The sequence below is a fragment of the Acipenser ruthenus genome, chromosome 10, assembly GCF_902713425.1.
Source record: "Acipenser ruthenus chromosome 10, fAciRut3.2 maternal haplotype, whole genome shotgun sequence".
Lineage (NCBI taxonomy): Eukaryota > Metazoa > Chordata > Actinopteri > Acipenseriformes > Acipenseridae > Acipenser > Acipenser ruthenus.
The window spans coordinates 287,998-303,771 of record NC_081198.1 but is presented as its reverse complement, the minus strand read 5'-3'; the positions used below and the strand labels follow the sequence as shown (position 1 = coordinate 303,771).

At 53.1% G+C, this 15,774-nt stretch overlaps 1 protein-coding gene across 10 annotated transcripts in view; it reads right to left on the bottom strand.

Annotated features, from left to right (window-relative positions):
- LOC117973097 (protein PRRC2C-like) overlaps positions 1–14,598 on the bottom strand; it is a 30,985-nt gene extending 16,387 nt beyond the window's left edge. For 6 of the 10 annotated variants that reach the window (XM_059031391.1, XM_059031392.1, XM_059031386.1 and 3 more), the window contains exons 1-15: positions 14,180–14,596; positions 11,271–11,441; positions 10,674–10,851; positions 10,291–10,403; positions 9,507–9,656; positions 8,190–8,497; positions 7,502–7,584; positions 7,244–7,374; positions 6,416–6,503; positions 6,076–6,220; positions 4,954–5,536; positions 4,579–4,730; positions 3,902–4,139; positions 3,082–3,292; positions 305–2,704 (exon numbers count right to left, since the gene is read on the bottom strand). In XM_059031391.1, the coding sequence (XP_058887374.1) occupies positions 305–2,704; positions 3,082–3,292; positions 3,902–4,139; positions 4,579–4,730; positions 4,954–5,536; positions 6,076–6,220; positions 6,416–6,503; positions 7,244–7,374; positions 7,502–7,584; positions 8,190–8,497; positions 9,507–9,656; positions 10,291–10,403; positions 10,674–10,851; positions 11,271–11,385 (4,895 nt within the window). In that variant the 5' untranslated portion in view covers positions 11,386–11,441; positions 14,180–14,596. Of the gene's footprint in view, positions 1–304; positions 2,705–3,081; positions 3,293–3,901; positions 4,140–4,578; positions 4,731–4,953; positions 5,537–6,075; positions 6,221–6,415; positions 6,504–7,243; positions 7,375–7,501; positions 7,585–8,189; positions 8,498–9,506; positions 9,657–10,290; positions 10,404–10,673; positions 10,852–11,270; positions 11,442–14,179 lie in introns of all 10 variants that reach the window. The other 4 variants (XM_059031389.1, XM_059031396.1, XM_059031395.1 and 1 more) reach the window with 2 other exon arrangements.
- Positions 14,599–15,774: the final 1,176 nt, after the last annotated feature.

The following is a 15,774-nucleotide window of genomic DNA, read 5'->3' as shown; positions in this document are numbered from 1 at the left end:
AACACACACACACACACACCTGCACCCCGGGCAGACTCAGCACATGCAGGGCCAGAAAGAAAGAAAGTCAAAGAACAAGTGCAGGATGCAGAAGCAGAGCATTAAGGTCTCTGATATACTGGTTTGATGGAATCCCAAGCAATTGGAAGGGATGCAGGACAAAAACAAAACACATCACTTAACAAAAGCTACATTTCAAACCAAATCAAAACAAACACACACTGCATAAAACTCTCAAGGTCTGCAGACTCCAGAGTGGCCTCAGTATGCAGACAGGCACCCCTCTCTCCCTCTAGTTACTCACCCTCTGCGCCCTGGCTTGCCCCCGGGTCCTCTGCGCTCTCCCCTTCCCCCGCCATAGCCCCGGGCGGGTTTGGGCCCGCTGTTGCCGCGCCGGTTCTGCCGATCCACTCCGGGGCGCTGGCTGGAGAAGCTCCTCTTGGCTGCCGCGGCAAGGGCCTCTCGCTTGGGTGCGGCCCCCCCCTCGGAGCCCGTGCCCTTGGGCAGGGCCCCCTGAGAGGCCATGGCCGCCTCGCCCTTGCGCTCCTCGCGTTCTCTGCGCTCGTTGAAGTCACTGCTCTCGGAGGCCGTCTCCCACTCCTCGTTGGCCTGGTCGGAGGAGTTCTGATTGGACAGGTCGGGGGACTTACTCCCTGCTGCCTCGGAGACCCCCGCCGCCGCCGCTGTGTAGTCCGGGGGGGCGCTGGGCATGGCCCTGCCGGGCCCCCCCCCTGCCTCGACCGCTGCCGCCTCCCTCTCCTTCAGCCTGCGGAAGCGGGGTGGCTTGTCCTGCCTGGGCGGCCGGGCTGGCCTCTGTCTCCTGGGCCTCTCCCGGCTGGGCTCCGGGTACTTCTTCCCCTCGAACCTGAGTGGCCGTCGTTCCGAGTGCAGCCCCTGGCCGTGCTCCAGCCTCTCCCCCTCTGGCCGGAACGTCTCCATGGGCTTGGAGGGCCACTGGCAATCCTTCAGCCCCGGCCGTCTCATCGGAGCCGACCTGGGCGGACCTCTCTCCCTTCCAGCGGCCCTCCTGTACATCCCTGCTCCCCTGCCCCGCCTGGAGGGCTCCACTTTGGGGAGGAAGCCTGGCTTGAGGCGCCCCCAGTCATCCTCTCGAGGCTCCCTGGAGCCGGGCTGCGCGGTGTGGGGAGGAGAAGGAGGAGGAGGAGGAGGGCGGAAGGAGGCTGCTGCTGCTTTCAACATCCTCCTGGGGTCCTCTCTGCGCAGCGGCCTGGCCTTGCTGCTGCTCTCCCTGTCGGAGGCCCCAGTGTCGCTGGCCGTGTCCCGGGCCTCGCTCTCCGAGTCCGTGTTGGAGCCGCGCCGGCGCCTCCTCTTGGGGATCACCTCGAAGTCGGAGCTCTCGCTGCGCGTCTCGCTCTCTTCCCGTCGCCGGAACGAGGCGGCCGAGCCGGGGGGCAGGTCGGACCGTGGCCGGGGCTCCCTGTAGGGGTACTCCCCTCTGCTCCTGCCCCTGCTAGCCCTCGCCCGGCCGCCGTAGCTGCCCCTGAAATTGCGGCCACGAGAGTAGTACTCCCCTCTGCCGCGGCCCCGAAAGCCTGGCTCTGGGCCCCAGTCTCTATCCCGGTCCCTGTCCCTATCTTGAATCCGGTCCCTGTCCCTACCTTGAACTGGAGCCCGGTCCCTGTCCCTATCTTGAACCCGGTCCCCGTCTTGAACCCGGTCCCTGTCCCTATCTTGAACCCGGTCCCTGTCCCTATCTTGAACCCGGTCCCTGTCCCTATCTTGAACCCGGTCCCTGTCTTGAACCCGGTCCCTCTCCCTATCTTGAACCCGGTCTCGGTCCCTGTCTTCTCTCCGGTAAGCCCTCGGGGGCAGGTTCGATTCTTTTCTGGAGGCTGGCCTGGGTGTCTCGGGGTGGGGTTTCTCAACGGCAGGTGTTGGCTGCTTCTCCTGTTTCTCCTCGGGGGCTGCCTGTCCCAGTGGTGGCCCCAGAGCCCCCCCAGGTTTCCTTGTGCTCGCTGTATCCCAAGTATCAGGGGCCAAGGCTGGGGGCTCCCTCCTCACCCCCTCGCCAGCAGGTGCTTTCTGGTTCTCTGTTTTGGGTCCCTCCTTCCTCCCCCCTCCTCCTCCTCTCTCGTGCCGCTCCTCCTTCTCCTTCCTCAGCTCCCTCTCCTCCTTCATGTCCCGCAGGATCGGCTTCTTGATGGGCCCCGATCTGCGGAGCGGCCTCTCTCCACCGGGCCCCTCCCTCCTGCTGACCCCCGGCCTGGGACCCCAGCGCGTCTCGGATTTCGATTTGGGTGGCTTGTCCGCTTTGGGCAGGCCCTCGGCTGGTGGAGTGGTGCTGCTGCCGCCCAGAGAGAAGGGCTCCTTCCTGGGCTTGTCCTCCGGGCGGTTGGCCGTCTCCTTGGCTTGTGGTTTGGAGGCTGCCTCATTGCTGGGCTCCTCCAGCTTGACAGAGTGGCTGGAGCCCTGAGACACGCTCCTCTTCAGCGCCCGGGGGCTCTCCCCCGGCACACCCAGAACCTCCTCTTCAGGGGCCAGACTCCCTTCCTTGGGCTCAAATCCAGGCACTCTGGGGCCTCTCTCAGCCTGCAGGGGTCCCGCTAGGTCCTCGGGGGCCCGGCTGCTGAAGCTGCGGCCCTCATGCTCCATCGGGTCTCTGAAGCAGTCTGTCTTGGTGCTGGGTTCGAGGGGACTGGTCTCTGTGGGAGTGCTCCTCTCCAACTCAACCCCCACTTCCGGCCTAACAGGAACAGAGCAGACAGGAGCAAGAGTCAGAGGCACGGTTCTCTCTAGCAATGCGACACACAGTATAATATTGAGGTCAGGCCTTTGCATTTAGTGTTAAAGGTTACATGTAACTGAGACCAAAAGTTTGGAAAGGATGACTGTTGCGCATGTCTTAATTTTAACCCTGTAAATCTATGGACATGTGCCATTACAAGACAACCAAATACAGAGTCTACCAACTCATTCTACTGGGCAGAAGTGTTCCTTCATGCGGCACTGTTCACACTCCTTTCATCTCTTCTGTTCCTCCCCTTTCTATTTTATGTTTCAACCCCCCCCCCCCCCCCCCCCCCCCAAGTTCCGTTCATGCACCCCACCAGCACCTCGTACCTGGGCTCCTTGGGATCATCTTGTATTTTGGGGGGTATAGCAGAGGACTGAGGCTCTGTTTGGGGGTACGGCTCAGACCCCCACACCATGCGGGGCTCCACGGGTAGCCCGTGGTCTCTGACAGGCCGTGCCAGGTGATCAAACAAGTCGGACCCAGAGCCTGAGCCCTCCACCTGGTCTCTCCTAAGCAGCTGCTTGTGAGGCATCCTCCCTGAGAGAGAGAGAGAGAGAGAGAGAGAGAGAGAGAGAGAGAGAGAGAGAGAGAGAGAGAGAGAGAGAGAGAGAGAGAGAGAGAGAGAGAGAGAGAGAGAGAGAGAGAGAGAGAGAGAGAAAAGAAAGAAAAAGGATAAGCCTACAAGGTTTTACAAGAAACATACGTTTGTAGGTTATAAAGAGACAGGTCTGTTACAACACTAGTACTTTCAGGACTGCACACCTGAGACCTGCAGAGCAAATGGTAGTGCACACACAGGTGAAGAATGAAGACATCATTGTTAACGACCATCACTGTACAGCACATGGACCGGTGCACCTGCACTGTGTAACTTTACAGAGTCCCCTTCAGTCACTGCCTGTGCAACTGGACCACATTACCTCTCCTATCTAAGATCGATTTCATAATGTAGAGATGGGGTTTTCTTTTTAGTTATGGCAGGGCAGCTTCTCAAACTCCATGGAGTTCACACACCGCGTTGTAAAAGGTCTAAAATGTGTGAAGCGCGCGACCGGAGGGGGTACACAGCTAAGATTCATTGTGATCTTGTCAGCAACGGACACTGTACGCAGTGTTTGGAAGAGGTCCTGTGTGGCTTGTCTGTACCTGGGTGCATGGGGGGCATGTCCATAGCAGGGGGGCGCCCTGACATCATGCGGGGGTCCATGTAGGACTGCATCATGAGCCAGCGGGGGTCGAACCCCATGGAGGCCAGGTGCTGCTGGTGTGGCCCCAGGGGCTGGTAGAGGGAGCGGTGCTGGGGAGGGGGGGCCGGGGCCCCTGGGGAGGGGGGAGCTGCTGACGCTGCCTGCTGCTGCTGCTGCCACTGCTGCTTCATCTGCTCCTGCAGGACACAGACAAACAGACAATGCTGGTTCAGAGTAACACAAGCAGAGGTCAGATGACCTGCACTTACATTCATTTGACTGGTTTACTGTTTCAGCTCATCCAGCTGGACTATTCCAGAGTCGAAGAAATAAACTCAAAAAAAAAAAAAAAAAAAAAGAGGAGCATGACGTTAGAACAATAGGGTTTTATGTTAGGGCTGGGTTTCAGAACGTTACTGAAACCACCAGGATCCAGGGGAGAAATCAGGCCCCTCCTCCATGTGCTCTGAACCGACACGTCTGGTAGGAATTGTTCACGCAGCTATAAAAGGAAGGAACGTTAACGTCAAACATTTGGCTTAAAGTGGGTTGTTCCGAAACCCAAGGCTGGGTGCAAATCTCTGTTCGTTTCAAACTCTAACGTATCGTATTTGAGAATTTCACACATTGCCATACCTGCTGTCTCAGGAAGCGTGGGGGCAGGGACTTCTGGAACTGTTTGGAGTATCCGGAGGGGAGGGCGGGGCGCGAGTGGCCAGACTCCCCCTCCCCACTCTCGGGGGTCAGGGTTGGGGGGTCCAGAGAGGGCAACACAGGGGGATCCTCGGCTGGAAACAAACAAAACTAATAATAAAACTAATAAAACACAACAGCGATATACACAGCTTAGAAAAATAATCCATCTTTTTCAGGATCTTAAGATTTTTTTGGTCATTGAATTTTCAGATTCTTTGTACCTACCCGAGCAAGCGCCTACCTCTTTGTTTAAATACTCTCCTCCCCTCCCTCCCACAGCCTTGCTACCCCTCTCCTCTCCTCTCCCGCACCTACCTCTAGTAGCCTCCTCGCTGTTGAAGCCCTCTCTCTCTGAGGCCGTCTCCTCCGAGGCAGGAGCCTCGCTCTCCACCTGCACCTCCCTGCCTCCTGCCTCTGGCAGTGGGGGTGCAGTCACTATCACCGCCCCCTTCTCCTCCTCCTGCTCTTCAGGCTGGACTCTCTCCTGAGAGCGTGGCCGGGGTGGAGGCTGGGGCTGGGGCTGGGGCTGGACGGCGGTCGCCATCGTCGTCTTCTCCGCGCTCTCTTCCGGAGCGGGCGCTGGTTGTGCCACCGGTGCCTGGCTCTCTGGAGATGCTGCCGTGGTGGTGGGGGTGGCTGGGGTCCCGAATTTCTCGTTGAGCCTCTTGAGTTTCTCCGCGCAGGCTGCCAGCCGCTGCTCCTCCATCCTCCGCTCCTCCTCCTCGCGCCTGCGCCGCGCCCGCTCCACGGCCTCGCTAGACTCTGTCTGCTTCTTGCGCTTCAGCCGCCAGGCCTCCAAGTCCTCAGACTCAGGGGCCCCTGTCACCGGCTGCTGCTTCCCCCGGGACGGTGCTCCGGGTCCTGCTGCTGCTGCTGGGAGGCGGCCTGCAGACTGTGCCTGGGAAGGGGAGAGAGACGGAGAAAGACAGAAGCACTTCATTATTAAAAGAGTAATCTGCTTCATCACTCTACTCAGACCTGGTCACCATGTGACAAAAGCACCTTACTCTTTAAAAACTTTCATTCTAACCCACCTCCTCCTCCAACACAATATAATGAATCTCCATGCCATTCACTTTCATTGGGCCCCCGATTCCTGTTAAACTACACGGCACAGTTTAGAAAGCACAAAACACTTCCCCACCATGAGCTCCGACTGTCTGGTGAGCTGCTGAAGAGGGCAGTGCTGTCTGCCTCCTCTCCTGAAGACCACAGAATAATACAATCTAGTTCCAGCCACAGGCTCAGTCTGTCTTGGACATGGCCTGCCTGCCTGCCTGACACCCATCTCTTGTTCTATCATTCTGGCAAACTGTTTTTATTATTATCCATTTATTGATTAACCTGTGCCTGATGTGACTAACAAGCAAGAAGGAACTATGCAAAAGTTATGAATGTAACCAACAACAGAGGTGTGAGGGGTACTGTGTGTCTCACCTGGTACTCCGGGGGCTGGCTGGTCTTGCTGTGCTGCCCCCTGCTGTTGGGTGAACGGGGTGTGAGAGCAGCACTCTCGCCCCAGGACCCCTCTCCCTCCTTCCACCCCTCGGAGGACTGCGAACTCCGAGCACGCATCCACTCCCTGCAGAGAGAGGAAGAAAGGAAGGGAGAGACGGACAGAGGGGGGAGTTAGAGAGGTACAGTGGACCGTCGCTGACCATGCAGAGAGAGAGAGAGAGAGACACACACAGAGACAGACAGAGAAACAGTGAGAGAGAGAGAGAGAGAGAGAGAGAGAGAGACAGACAGACAGACAGAGAGAGAGAGATGGACTCACCAGTTGTCTCCCTTGTCTTTGTTGGCCTGGTTCTCCTCATCATCGCTGAAGTTGAGCTTCTCTGTGTAATCCACCTCCATCTGGGCTCCTGACCATGCAGCACAAACAAACACATGCCTGATTTAGTCAGGGAGAAAACTCAACTCTGTGCACAACACTGACTGAGTCTGTCAAACTGGGCTGTAAAGACTTGAGTTTATACATACTGCTCCAATACACTGTACAGTACTATATTATTATTATTATTATTTATTTCTTAGCAGACGCCCTTATTCTGGGCGATTTACAATCGTAAGCAAATACTAAATACTAAATACAAAATACTACAGGTTAAACACTTGCAGATTACAGTATTCTGAAGTACAGGATTAAATGCAGTAAAATAGGGGGCAGATAAGAGCAAAATAAAGCACATTTAAATGAAGGGTGTCATTTCTTGTGTCCCAGGATACAAACAGAGGAGTTCTACAGGTGCTGTAGTTCAAATGCAGGAATGGAAATAAGGCAGTGAGTTTAATACGATACCTGACCTTGGTACCCATACACTGGGGTTACATATTAAAACCTGGAACGGTGAAACTGCTGTGCAACAGGAGTCTGTTTCCACCCCTGACTCGCCAAATGCACAAGCAATCAGAAATTGCTGTAAAACCTAATTTTCAAAATGTAAGGCATATCTGTTTAACATGCTTATACGGTTACAATAACCACCACACGCTGCGGGATGCCGCGGCAGGAAGAGAGCTTACAAGAGTAAAGGTGTTGCTGTAGTGTAAGGTAATCAAGACTTAAAAACAATCGGTCCATCACTGAAGGCCCCACGCTTACCAGCCCAGCCCTCGTCCACATCTGTGTCCAGAACGTCCAGCTCCTTGAGCTCCGTGGCACTGATGATGGAGGGCCTGTCCACCCCGTCCTGGGGCCACGACTGTGGGGGCCGACCGGCAGCCCTGGGGCCTCTTCAGATGTGGAGGGAGGGAGAGAATTTTAAAAAATTCAAAAGCGTTCCTTAAAAGGTCCTCAACTCCAGCTGGACCAGAGATGCATGGTTCAGCCACAGAGGGAACATAGAAAGAGAGAACTTACTTCCCAGCTTCTTGTGGAGGGAGCGGGTACCTGCAAGGGCCCTGCATCAGTGGAAATGGCATGCGGGGACAGGCGTGGAACATCTAGGGGTGGAGAGAAAAACAGCTCCATTACTATTTGGCACATTATCTGTATTTAGCATCCGATTTCACCCAAAAGCCCCTCAATTTATTCTGTCTTTCCAAACTCCACCACCACGTTCCAGGGATGGAAATAAGACTCCCATTGCATAGCAGTTTGATCTATTCCTGGTTTTACTAAGAGTTTAATGAGAAACACCCAAGCTTGTTACCTATACACACTGTGGCTACTGAAGCTCATAGTAAAACCTGGAATGGGTGAAACTGCCATGCAATAGGAGTCTTCTTTCCATCCCAGATGTTTAGACCTCCAATGGGCCAGTGTCTTCAAACTACAAGTGTCTACAACTAAAGAAAACAAAAACAAAGAGAAGCCGAGCCATTTAGCTAATCCACCTAACAGAGTAAACGTTTCCTATCACACCTTACAGTACAGTTACTACGACTGGACAAAGGCTCTCATCTATATTCCACGTGAACATTTCTGATAATACTTAGACAATCCTAAACCTTTAACATTTGGAGAACGTCTGAACTCAACGTCCCTATTCACAGGAACTCCAGTAGCGTGTACCCCTGGAAGCCCTAGGTCCCCTCGCTGTACTCACATAGGGGGGCATGATGCCTCTGAACTGGGGGTGGAACTGTGGAGGCACTCCCGACGGCAGCGGCTGTCCCCCGTTGAGTTTGACCTGGCCGAGCCCCTGCGGAGGAGGCTGGGTGCCGTAGGGGAGCCTCTCCCTGCCCTCCCTCTTCCCCTCCCGCTGCTCGCTCGCTACCCTGCAGGGCTCGGTTTGCTCCAGGGGGGGAGAGGGGGTGCTGCTGCCTCCCTCCTCCGCCGAAGGGGCTCCGACATCAGGCTCGGAGCCGGCCATGCTCAGGTTCCTTCCACCGCCCTCCCTCCAGCTGCCAACATCTGCAGAGACAAGAGCAGCAGCAGCAGCAGCAGGGTCAGGGAGGCGCACTGCAAGTACACTGCAAGGGTTGCACAGACAGACAGGCACATACAGAGACAGTGTGCTCCGCAGGAATGCAAGCACCCATTTTAAGCTTCAGAGGTATTTGGCCGGATAGACTGGGAGGGACTGTTTGCATCAGACTGGGAGCAATTAGTTGCTGTTCTCAAGCTCTCTATACAGCAGTGTGGTCACTGAGCTGGCTGTGTGTTCAAGCTCTCTATACAGCAGTGTGGTCACTGAGCTGACTGTGTGTTCAAGCTCTCTATACAGCAGTGTGGTCACTGAGCTGGCTGTGTGTTCAAGCTCTCTATACAGCAGTGTGGTCACTGAGCTGGCTGTGTGTTCAAGCTCTCTATACAGCAGTGTGGTCACTGAGCTGGCTGTGTGTTCAAGCTCTCTATACAGCAGTGTGGTCACTGAGCTGGCTGTGTGTTCAAGCTCTCTATACAGCAGTGTGGTCACTGAGCTGGCTGTGTGTTCAAGCTCTCTAACAGCAGTGTGGTCACTGAGCTGGCTGTGTGTTCAAGCTCTCTATACAGCAGTGTGGTCACTGAGCTGGCTGTGTGTTCAAGCTCTCTATACAGCAGTGTGGTCACTGAGCTGGCTGTGTGTTCAAGCTCTCTATACAGCAGTGTGGTCACTGAGCTGACTGTGTGTTCAAGCTCTCTATACAGCAGTGTGGTCACTGAGCTGGCTGTGTGTTCAAGCTCTCTATACAGCAGTGTGGTCACTGAGCTGGCTGTGTGTTCAAGCTCTCTATACAGCAGTGTGGTCACTGAGCTGGCTGTGTGTTCAAGCTCTCTATACAGCAGTGTGGTCACTGAGCTGGCTGTGTGTTCAAGCTCTCTATACAGCAGTGTGGTCACTGAGCTGGCTGTGTGTTCAAGCTCTCTATACAGCAGTGTGGTCACTGAGCTGGCTGTGTGTTCAAGCTCTCTATACAGCAGTGTGGTCACTGAGACGCACTCTGGGGTCGCAGGCTGGGCCCCGGTCCGTAGGGCTCCTCTGGCTGCTCCTTGTCCGATCCGGGTTTCTCCGGCTCCCCTGCTGCCTGCAGACTGGGAAACTCCTGCTGGAAGTGGCTGTTTATCCGGGGGCCACCTGCAACAGAAAGGTCTAATTCAATTTGTAGTGCCGTAGCAGAGGGGGAGAGGTTTGGTAATAACCTAAACTAACATTTAACTAGTCATTGGGGTGGTTTGGTTTTTGATGAAAGCAGCTTCTGTTGATTGAAACACACTGATTGGTTACATGTTGGTGACTGATCGCTGGCATCCTGTGCACTTCTCAGTCCTGTTTATCGACATTTTCCTTTTTGTTCTGGCTGCTAAAACCTGCTTGGTTTGCTTGAGTCAAAAAGCCACGCTTCTGCTCCTGCTGCTACTACAGTGCTTTGCTGCATGAGAGTTTACAAAAATACACCTCTCTAAACTCCAGGCAGACCATGTGAGGGAACGGACAGAAGAAAGTTAGAAGAAATCATCATTTAGGGATTCTCAATTCCCAAGACAATTTCTCTAATATAATGGAATGTGTTTTAATTAACATATACTTTTATAACTTCGAGCTATACCACTTCCAAGATTATATACAACATATACCTGCACTACACACACACACACACGTCTGTGTGGCGGTTCATTGTATGAAGTAAACTCTGTTACAGTCCTCTTGTAGAGGTATTGCAGGTGCAGCCCCACACTCAGGCTTCACCCTACACTCTGTTCTGTGGTTGCGAGCAGTAACCTACCATCTCCCTGCCCCGCCTGCTTACTGCTGCCCCAGGACCGGCTGGCCCCACTGGCTACCTCCTGGGGGGCTGGGGGCCCTGGTTTGGGAGGGGGTGTGGGTATCTCCGGGGGCCTGGAACACAGACACAACAGCAATAAAATAAGCCTGCTTAGAAAGTGCCACTGTTCAGTGTACACACACGCACACGCACACACACACACACAGGTGTGATGACATTGACACTGCTAAATTAGTTTCATACCCAGTTTAAATATTTAATAAAATATGACTTCATTTATCGGAGATGGCCTGTGCAAATGCTAAGGTGCTGGTCCCTGATAGACACATTGGCAGTGATGGGTGAAGCAGTGAAGGACCCCCAGGACCCCATGCCCCCCTTACCGCTCCTCCCCGGGCTGGTCTTGCCGCGACGCCCAGCCGCTCCCGTCCTTGGGAACGATGTTCACGTTGGGATCGTTCCCCTTGTTCTCAGCTTTCAGGCTCGGCAGGTTGGCTGGAGGTGGCATGCGCCGGTTGGAGGCCACCTTGCCCAGGCTCTGGAGCCCATGCCTGGCAGCCACTGTGAAGAGAGGGGGATCCGAACAGAGTCAGCACAACAAACCTGCCTTTCAATTACTACAAAATTACCTGCAGAACCAACTCTGCATGTACAAAGATGGAAACAAGACCCCTTGCATAGCAGGTTAATCCATTCCTGGTTTTACTGGGAGCTTAATAAGACACAGCTGAGCTTGTTACTGATACACTGGGGCTGATCAAGCTCCTAGTAGAACCTGGAACGGGTGAAACTGCTGTGCAATAGGAGTCTTATTCCCAACACTGCGATCATGAAGACATTCCCTGGGAGAGGACGATCAGTACAGGACAGCACTGGTCAGTAGGATGGCCCCACAGTTAACCTGTGCGGGCCCTGGCCAGTGACCCTCACAGTCAATAGTGTACAGTATATTCCAGCAGAGCAGCGTGTGCAGTACTGACCTGCAGTCTTCTGGGTCTCCAGCGGCTTTCCCTTGTACGTGTTAAAGAGGCTGAGGCTCGCGTACTTGGTCTTCCCATCCTTTGCCTTTGTGCTCTGGCCTGACTTCTCGGACATGTCGATGGCAACTCATTGAGTCTGGTACCTCCGGCCTCACCCGCAGAACCAGCCTCCTGGGAACAGGACAGAGGAGGAAGCAGGGCGGTCAGTCAGGTCAGTCTGTCTACCACGTCACTGCAGCCAGAGAGACAGCAAGCCCTCACTCCTCACTGAAACTTCTCCTCTGCAGCACAGAGACAAGCCCTCACTCCTCACTGAGACCTCTCCTCTGCAGCACAGAGAGACAGCAAGCCCTCACTCCTCACTGAGACCTCTCCTCTACAGCACAGCACACTAAGGGGAGAGGGTTAAGGTTTCTGGAGTCCCTGATGGGGGAGGGAGGAGGAGGAGGGTTAGGGTTTTTGGAGTCCCCGAGGGGGGAGGGTTAGGGTTTCTGGAGTCCCCGAGGGGGGAGGGTTAGGGTTTCTGGAGTCCCCGAGGGGGGAGGGTTAGGGTTTCTGGAGTCCCCGAGGGGGGAGGGTTAGGGTTTCTGGAGTCCCCGAGGGGGGAGGGTTAGGGTTTCTGGAGTCCCCGAGGGGGGAGGGTTAGGGTTTCTGGAGTCCCCGAGGGGGGAGGGTTAGGGTTTCTGGAGTCCCCGAGGGGGGAGGGTTAGGGTTTCTGGAGTCCCCGAGGGGGAGGGTTAGGGTTTCTGGAGTCCCCGAGGGGGGAGGGTTAGGGTTTCTGGAGTCCCCGAGGGGGGAGGGTTAGGGTTTCTGGAGTCCCCGAGGGGGGAGGGTTAGGGTTTCTGGAGTCCCCGAGGGGGGAGGGTTAGGGTTTCTGGAGTCCCCGAGGGGGGAGGGTTAGGGTTTCTGGAGTCCCCGAGGGGGGAGGGTTAGGGTTTCTGGAGTCCCCGAGGGGGGAGGGTTAGGGTTTCTGGAGTCCCCGAGGGGGGAGGGTTAGGGTTTCTGGAGTCCCTGAGGGGGGAGGGTTAGGGTGACGATGTGTGAAAGTAAAGAAGCCCATGTGATGTGATGAAGCCACCCTACATGTGTTTCTAAAGCCAGGTAGGCATGGAAATGCGGGTGTGTTTTTGTATTTATCAATACATCTACACAAGGAAAAGCTGGCATTCGGATAGGGATTACACTGCAGTCTGTCTATGCACATGCATTCCTGTTGTTTCTATTTCACCTTAATAAATGGCAGGTTCTATAAAGTCAACTGTACCGGACCAAAGACATTTGTCCCACATATTAGTACTTCAAAATGTAAAGTACCCTCCCAAAAAAAAAGCAGTTTCCCCACTTACACAGCAGCTCAGCGTCATCCAGTGTGTCTGAAGCAACAGGCTCAGCTGTGTCTTATTAAACTATGCAATGGGATCATTATTATTATTATTATTATTATTATTATTATTATTATTATTTATTTCTGAGCAGACGCCCTTCTCCAGGGCAACTTACAATTGTTACAAGATATCACATTATTTTTACACTTTTTTTTTTTTTTTTTTTTACACACAATTACCCATTTATACAGTTGGGTTTTTACTGGAGCAATCCAAGTAAAGTACCTTGCTCAAGGGTACAGCAGCAGTGTCCTCCACCTGGGATTGAACCCACAACCCTCCGGTCAAGAGTCCAGAGCCCTAACCACTACTCCACACGGCTGCCCCTTATTTCCATGCAACTAAAAGTTATACTTGTTTAAAAGCTTTCTTTCTCAACATAGGAATAATATGCTTATGTACTGTTCTATTCCACATGCCACGCGTTTGAGGAAACGTGTTTGAGAAATGTTGAAGCTGACACCCTGGGATCCTTCAAGAAGCTGCTTGATGAGACTCTGGGATCAATAAGCTACTAACAACCAAACGAGCAAGATGGGCCGAATGGGGCCTCCTCTCATTTGTAAACTTTCTTATGTTCTTATGTCATGGCACGACTGGCCGAGCATAAATCCAGCGTGTGTTACTCACATGGGCTTCGGAACAGTGTAGCGCCGATAACAACATGCTGTAGAGGGACCCACAGCACCGGGATAGTGAAAGTAAAAACTAACACACACACGCACACACACACTCACTCTCACACACAGACACTCTCACTCTCACACACTCACTCTCGCACAGCGGTGCCAGGGTAACGCAGAAATACACCTGCGGCCTGGACTGAAATAAACGCCAGTCGAGGCCGGCCTGTCCAGTTCTCACGACACGCACAGACACACAGTCCGTACTAATACAAGTGAGCATAGTTTAATCATTATTACTCTAGTAGCATCGGGATCAAAAGCGAATAACTACCATTTAACACGCTGATGGTGGCGAGACCAACAAAAAAAAACGATGTATTTGTTCAGGATAAAATACCACTTCAGACAAACGATGCAGTTACCAAGCAAAGACTATTACAAACTCGCCTTTGTGTGCAGCACCGGGCAGGCGGATAGACCAGCGAAGTTCCGCGGCGGTAGCTACCTAGCTATCGGTATAGATAAAGAGATAGATAGATAGATCGAGATAAATAGATAGATAGATAGATAGATAGATAGATAATCACACAGGGCCCCCGTTTTGTGAAGACCAGACGGCGGGTGGGTCACAATAAAAATACCACTAGACAATATGGCCAAGGCCCGGTACCAAACCCACACACCCCAACCCTCCCTTCTGTCGCTCTCTCTAAGCCCGTATCTACCATCTCTCCCGTCCCCAAGCGAAGACAAAGAACACCACGTCCATCCACACGATCCCCCTTCCTCCTCTGCGCAGATAATGGCAAGTCTCCATCCCTGCCTGCCTGCCTCTGTGTGTGTGTGTGTGTGTTGGGGATGGTTTCTCGCGTCTCCCAGCCCTATCCCAGCCCGCTACCTCTCTCTGCCGGTCCCTCTCCTCTTCTTGTCCCGCTCGGCGTGGTGAAGTCTCCCCCAGTCCAGGCAGGTGTCACCCCTCAGTCTGCCTTTGTTTCTTTCTTGTTGTGTTTGGGAGGGAGTGTGAGTGTAGGGGCACGAATTACAAATGTGACTGCAGTGTCTCCTCAGCCGCCCTCTTTATCAATGTCTCCCCCTTCCTCTGTCGAGCTGAAGCGCTCGGTAATCCTCTCCTTCTCGAGACGTGTCTTCGTTTCGTTCTTTTCTTTCCTTCACTTTATTATTATTTCTTTATTTCTTTCTCAGAGACCGAGCGGCTCCCGCTGCGGCCTATAGCAGAATCAAAGATGCCAGGCCGCCAATCCAGAGACGCGCTACGTCATCACGTCACGGCGGCGGCACACGGAAATCCCGCCTTTCGTGCAATCGGATGGGGAAATAATACATTAATAGCGCGTAATGTGACATAGTACCAGTGTTTGGATGGGTTGATTTGCTGGAGATGTGGGCTTGAGGTCGTGCTTCAGCTTTTACAATGCAATACCAGTGTGTTTGCTTTTTAAAACGTAATACCATTAATAAAACACACGCATCTCAAAGCATTTGTACCTCCGTGCTTGTGATACGTTACAACAGTGTTACTACTTCATTGCATTTGACTGAACTTGCAGGACACACTGTATAAGTGCAACAAAGGGCGGGGAGGTGCGGAAATCATACAGCATGAATAGTACAAAAAACAAGAACAGTGTCTTGGTGAATCCAGTGCTTTGTGTGGTTGAGGGAGGATGCACGATTTATAATGTTTAATAATAATAACGAGCACGCGGAAAGGCTGCTGCTGTGTTTCCATGCGCGAGCTAGCAGTCCTCGTGCAGCGGCGGCTTCTTTAACGGTCGCGCGTCAGTTAGTTACCTCAGACTCCGAAACAGCTCAAGACAGTGAAGTCGCCGCCTGAGTTTTAATGAATTAATTTAAAAAAAAAATCTTCAGTTATCAATACCAGCATACCTAGGTAAGTTTAACTTAATTTAATCTTTGGTTTTTGAGGGATAATTTGAGCCTTTTCGTTTCTCTGAATGTAGAAAATAGGGTTCGTGTATATTATGACAACAAACCAAACGAATGTTACCCAATGTAAGACGTTCTCTGCTGTCCACATTCTTCATGGGAGTGAAACTCTGCAGACATCACTGAGAGCGGTGATAGACACTCAGTTTAGGAATCTTTGAGTGAATTGCAACAAACTAAAAGGCTTTCAGCACTTTTATATGATCTCAACTCGGTTAGGGTTTGGGTTTGGGTCTAGGAGAATGGTTTGGGTTTGGGTTCGGGTTCTAGGAGAATGGTTTTGGTTCGGGTTCGGGTCTAGGAGAATGGTTAGGGTTTGGGTTCGGGTTCTAGGAGAATGGTTTGGGTTCGGGTTCTAGGAGAATGGTTAGGGTTTGGGTTCGGGTTCTAGGAGAATGGTTAGGGTTTGTGTTCGGGTTCTAGGAGAATGGTTAGGGTTTGTGTTCGGGTTCGGGTTCTAGGAGAATGGTTAGGGTTTGGGTTCGGGTCTAGGAGAATGGTTAGGGTTTGTGTTCGGGTTCTAGG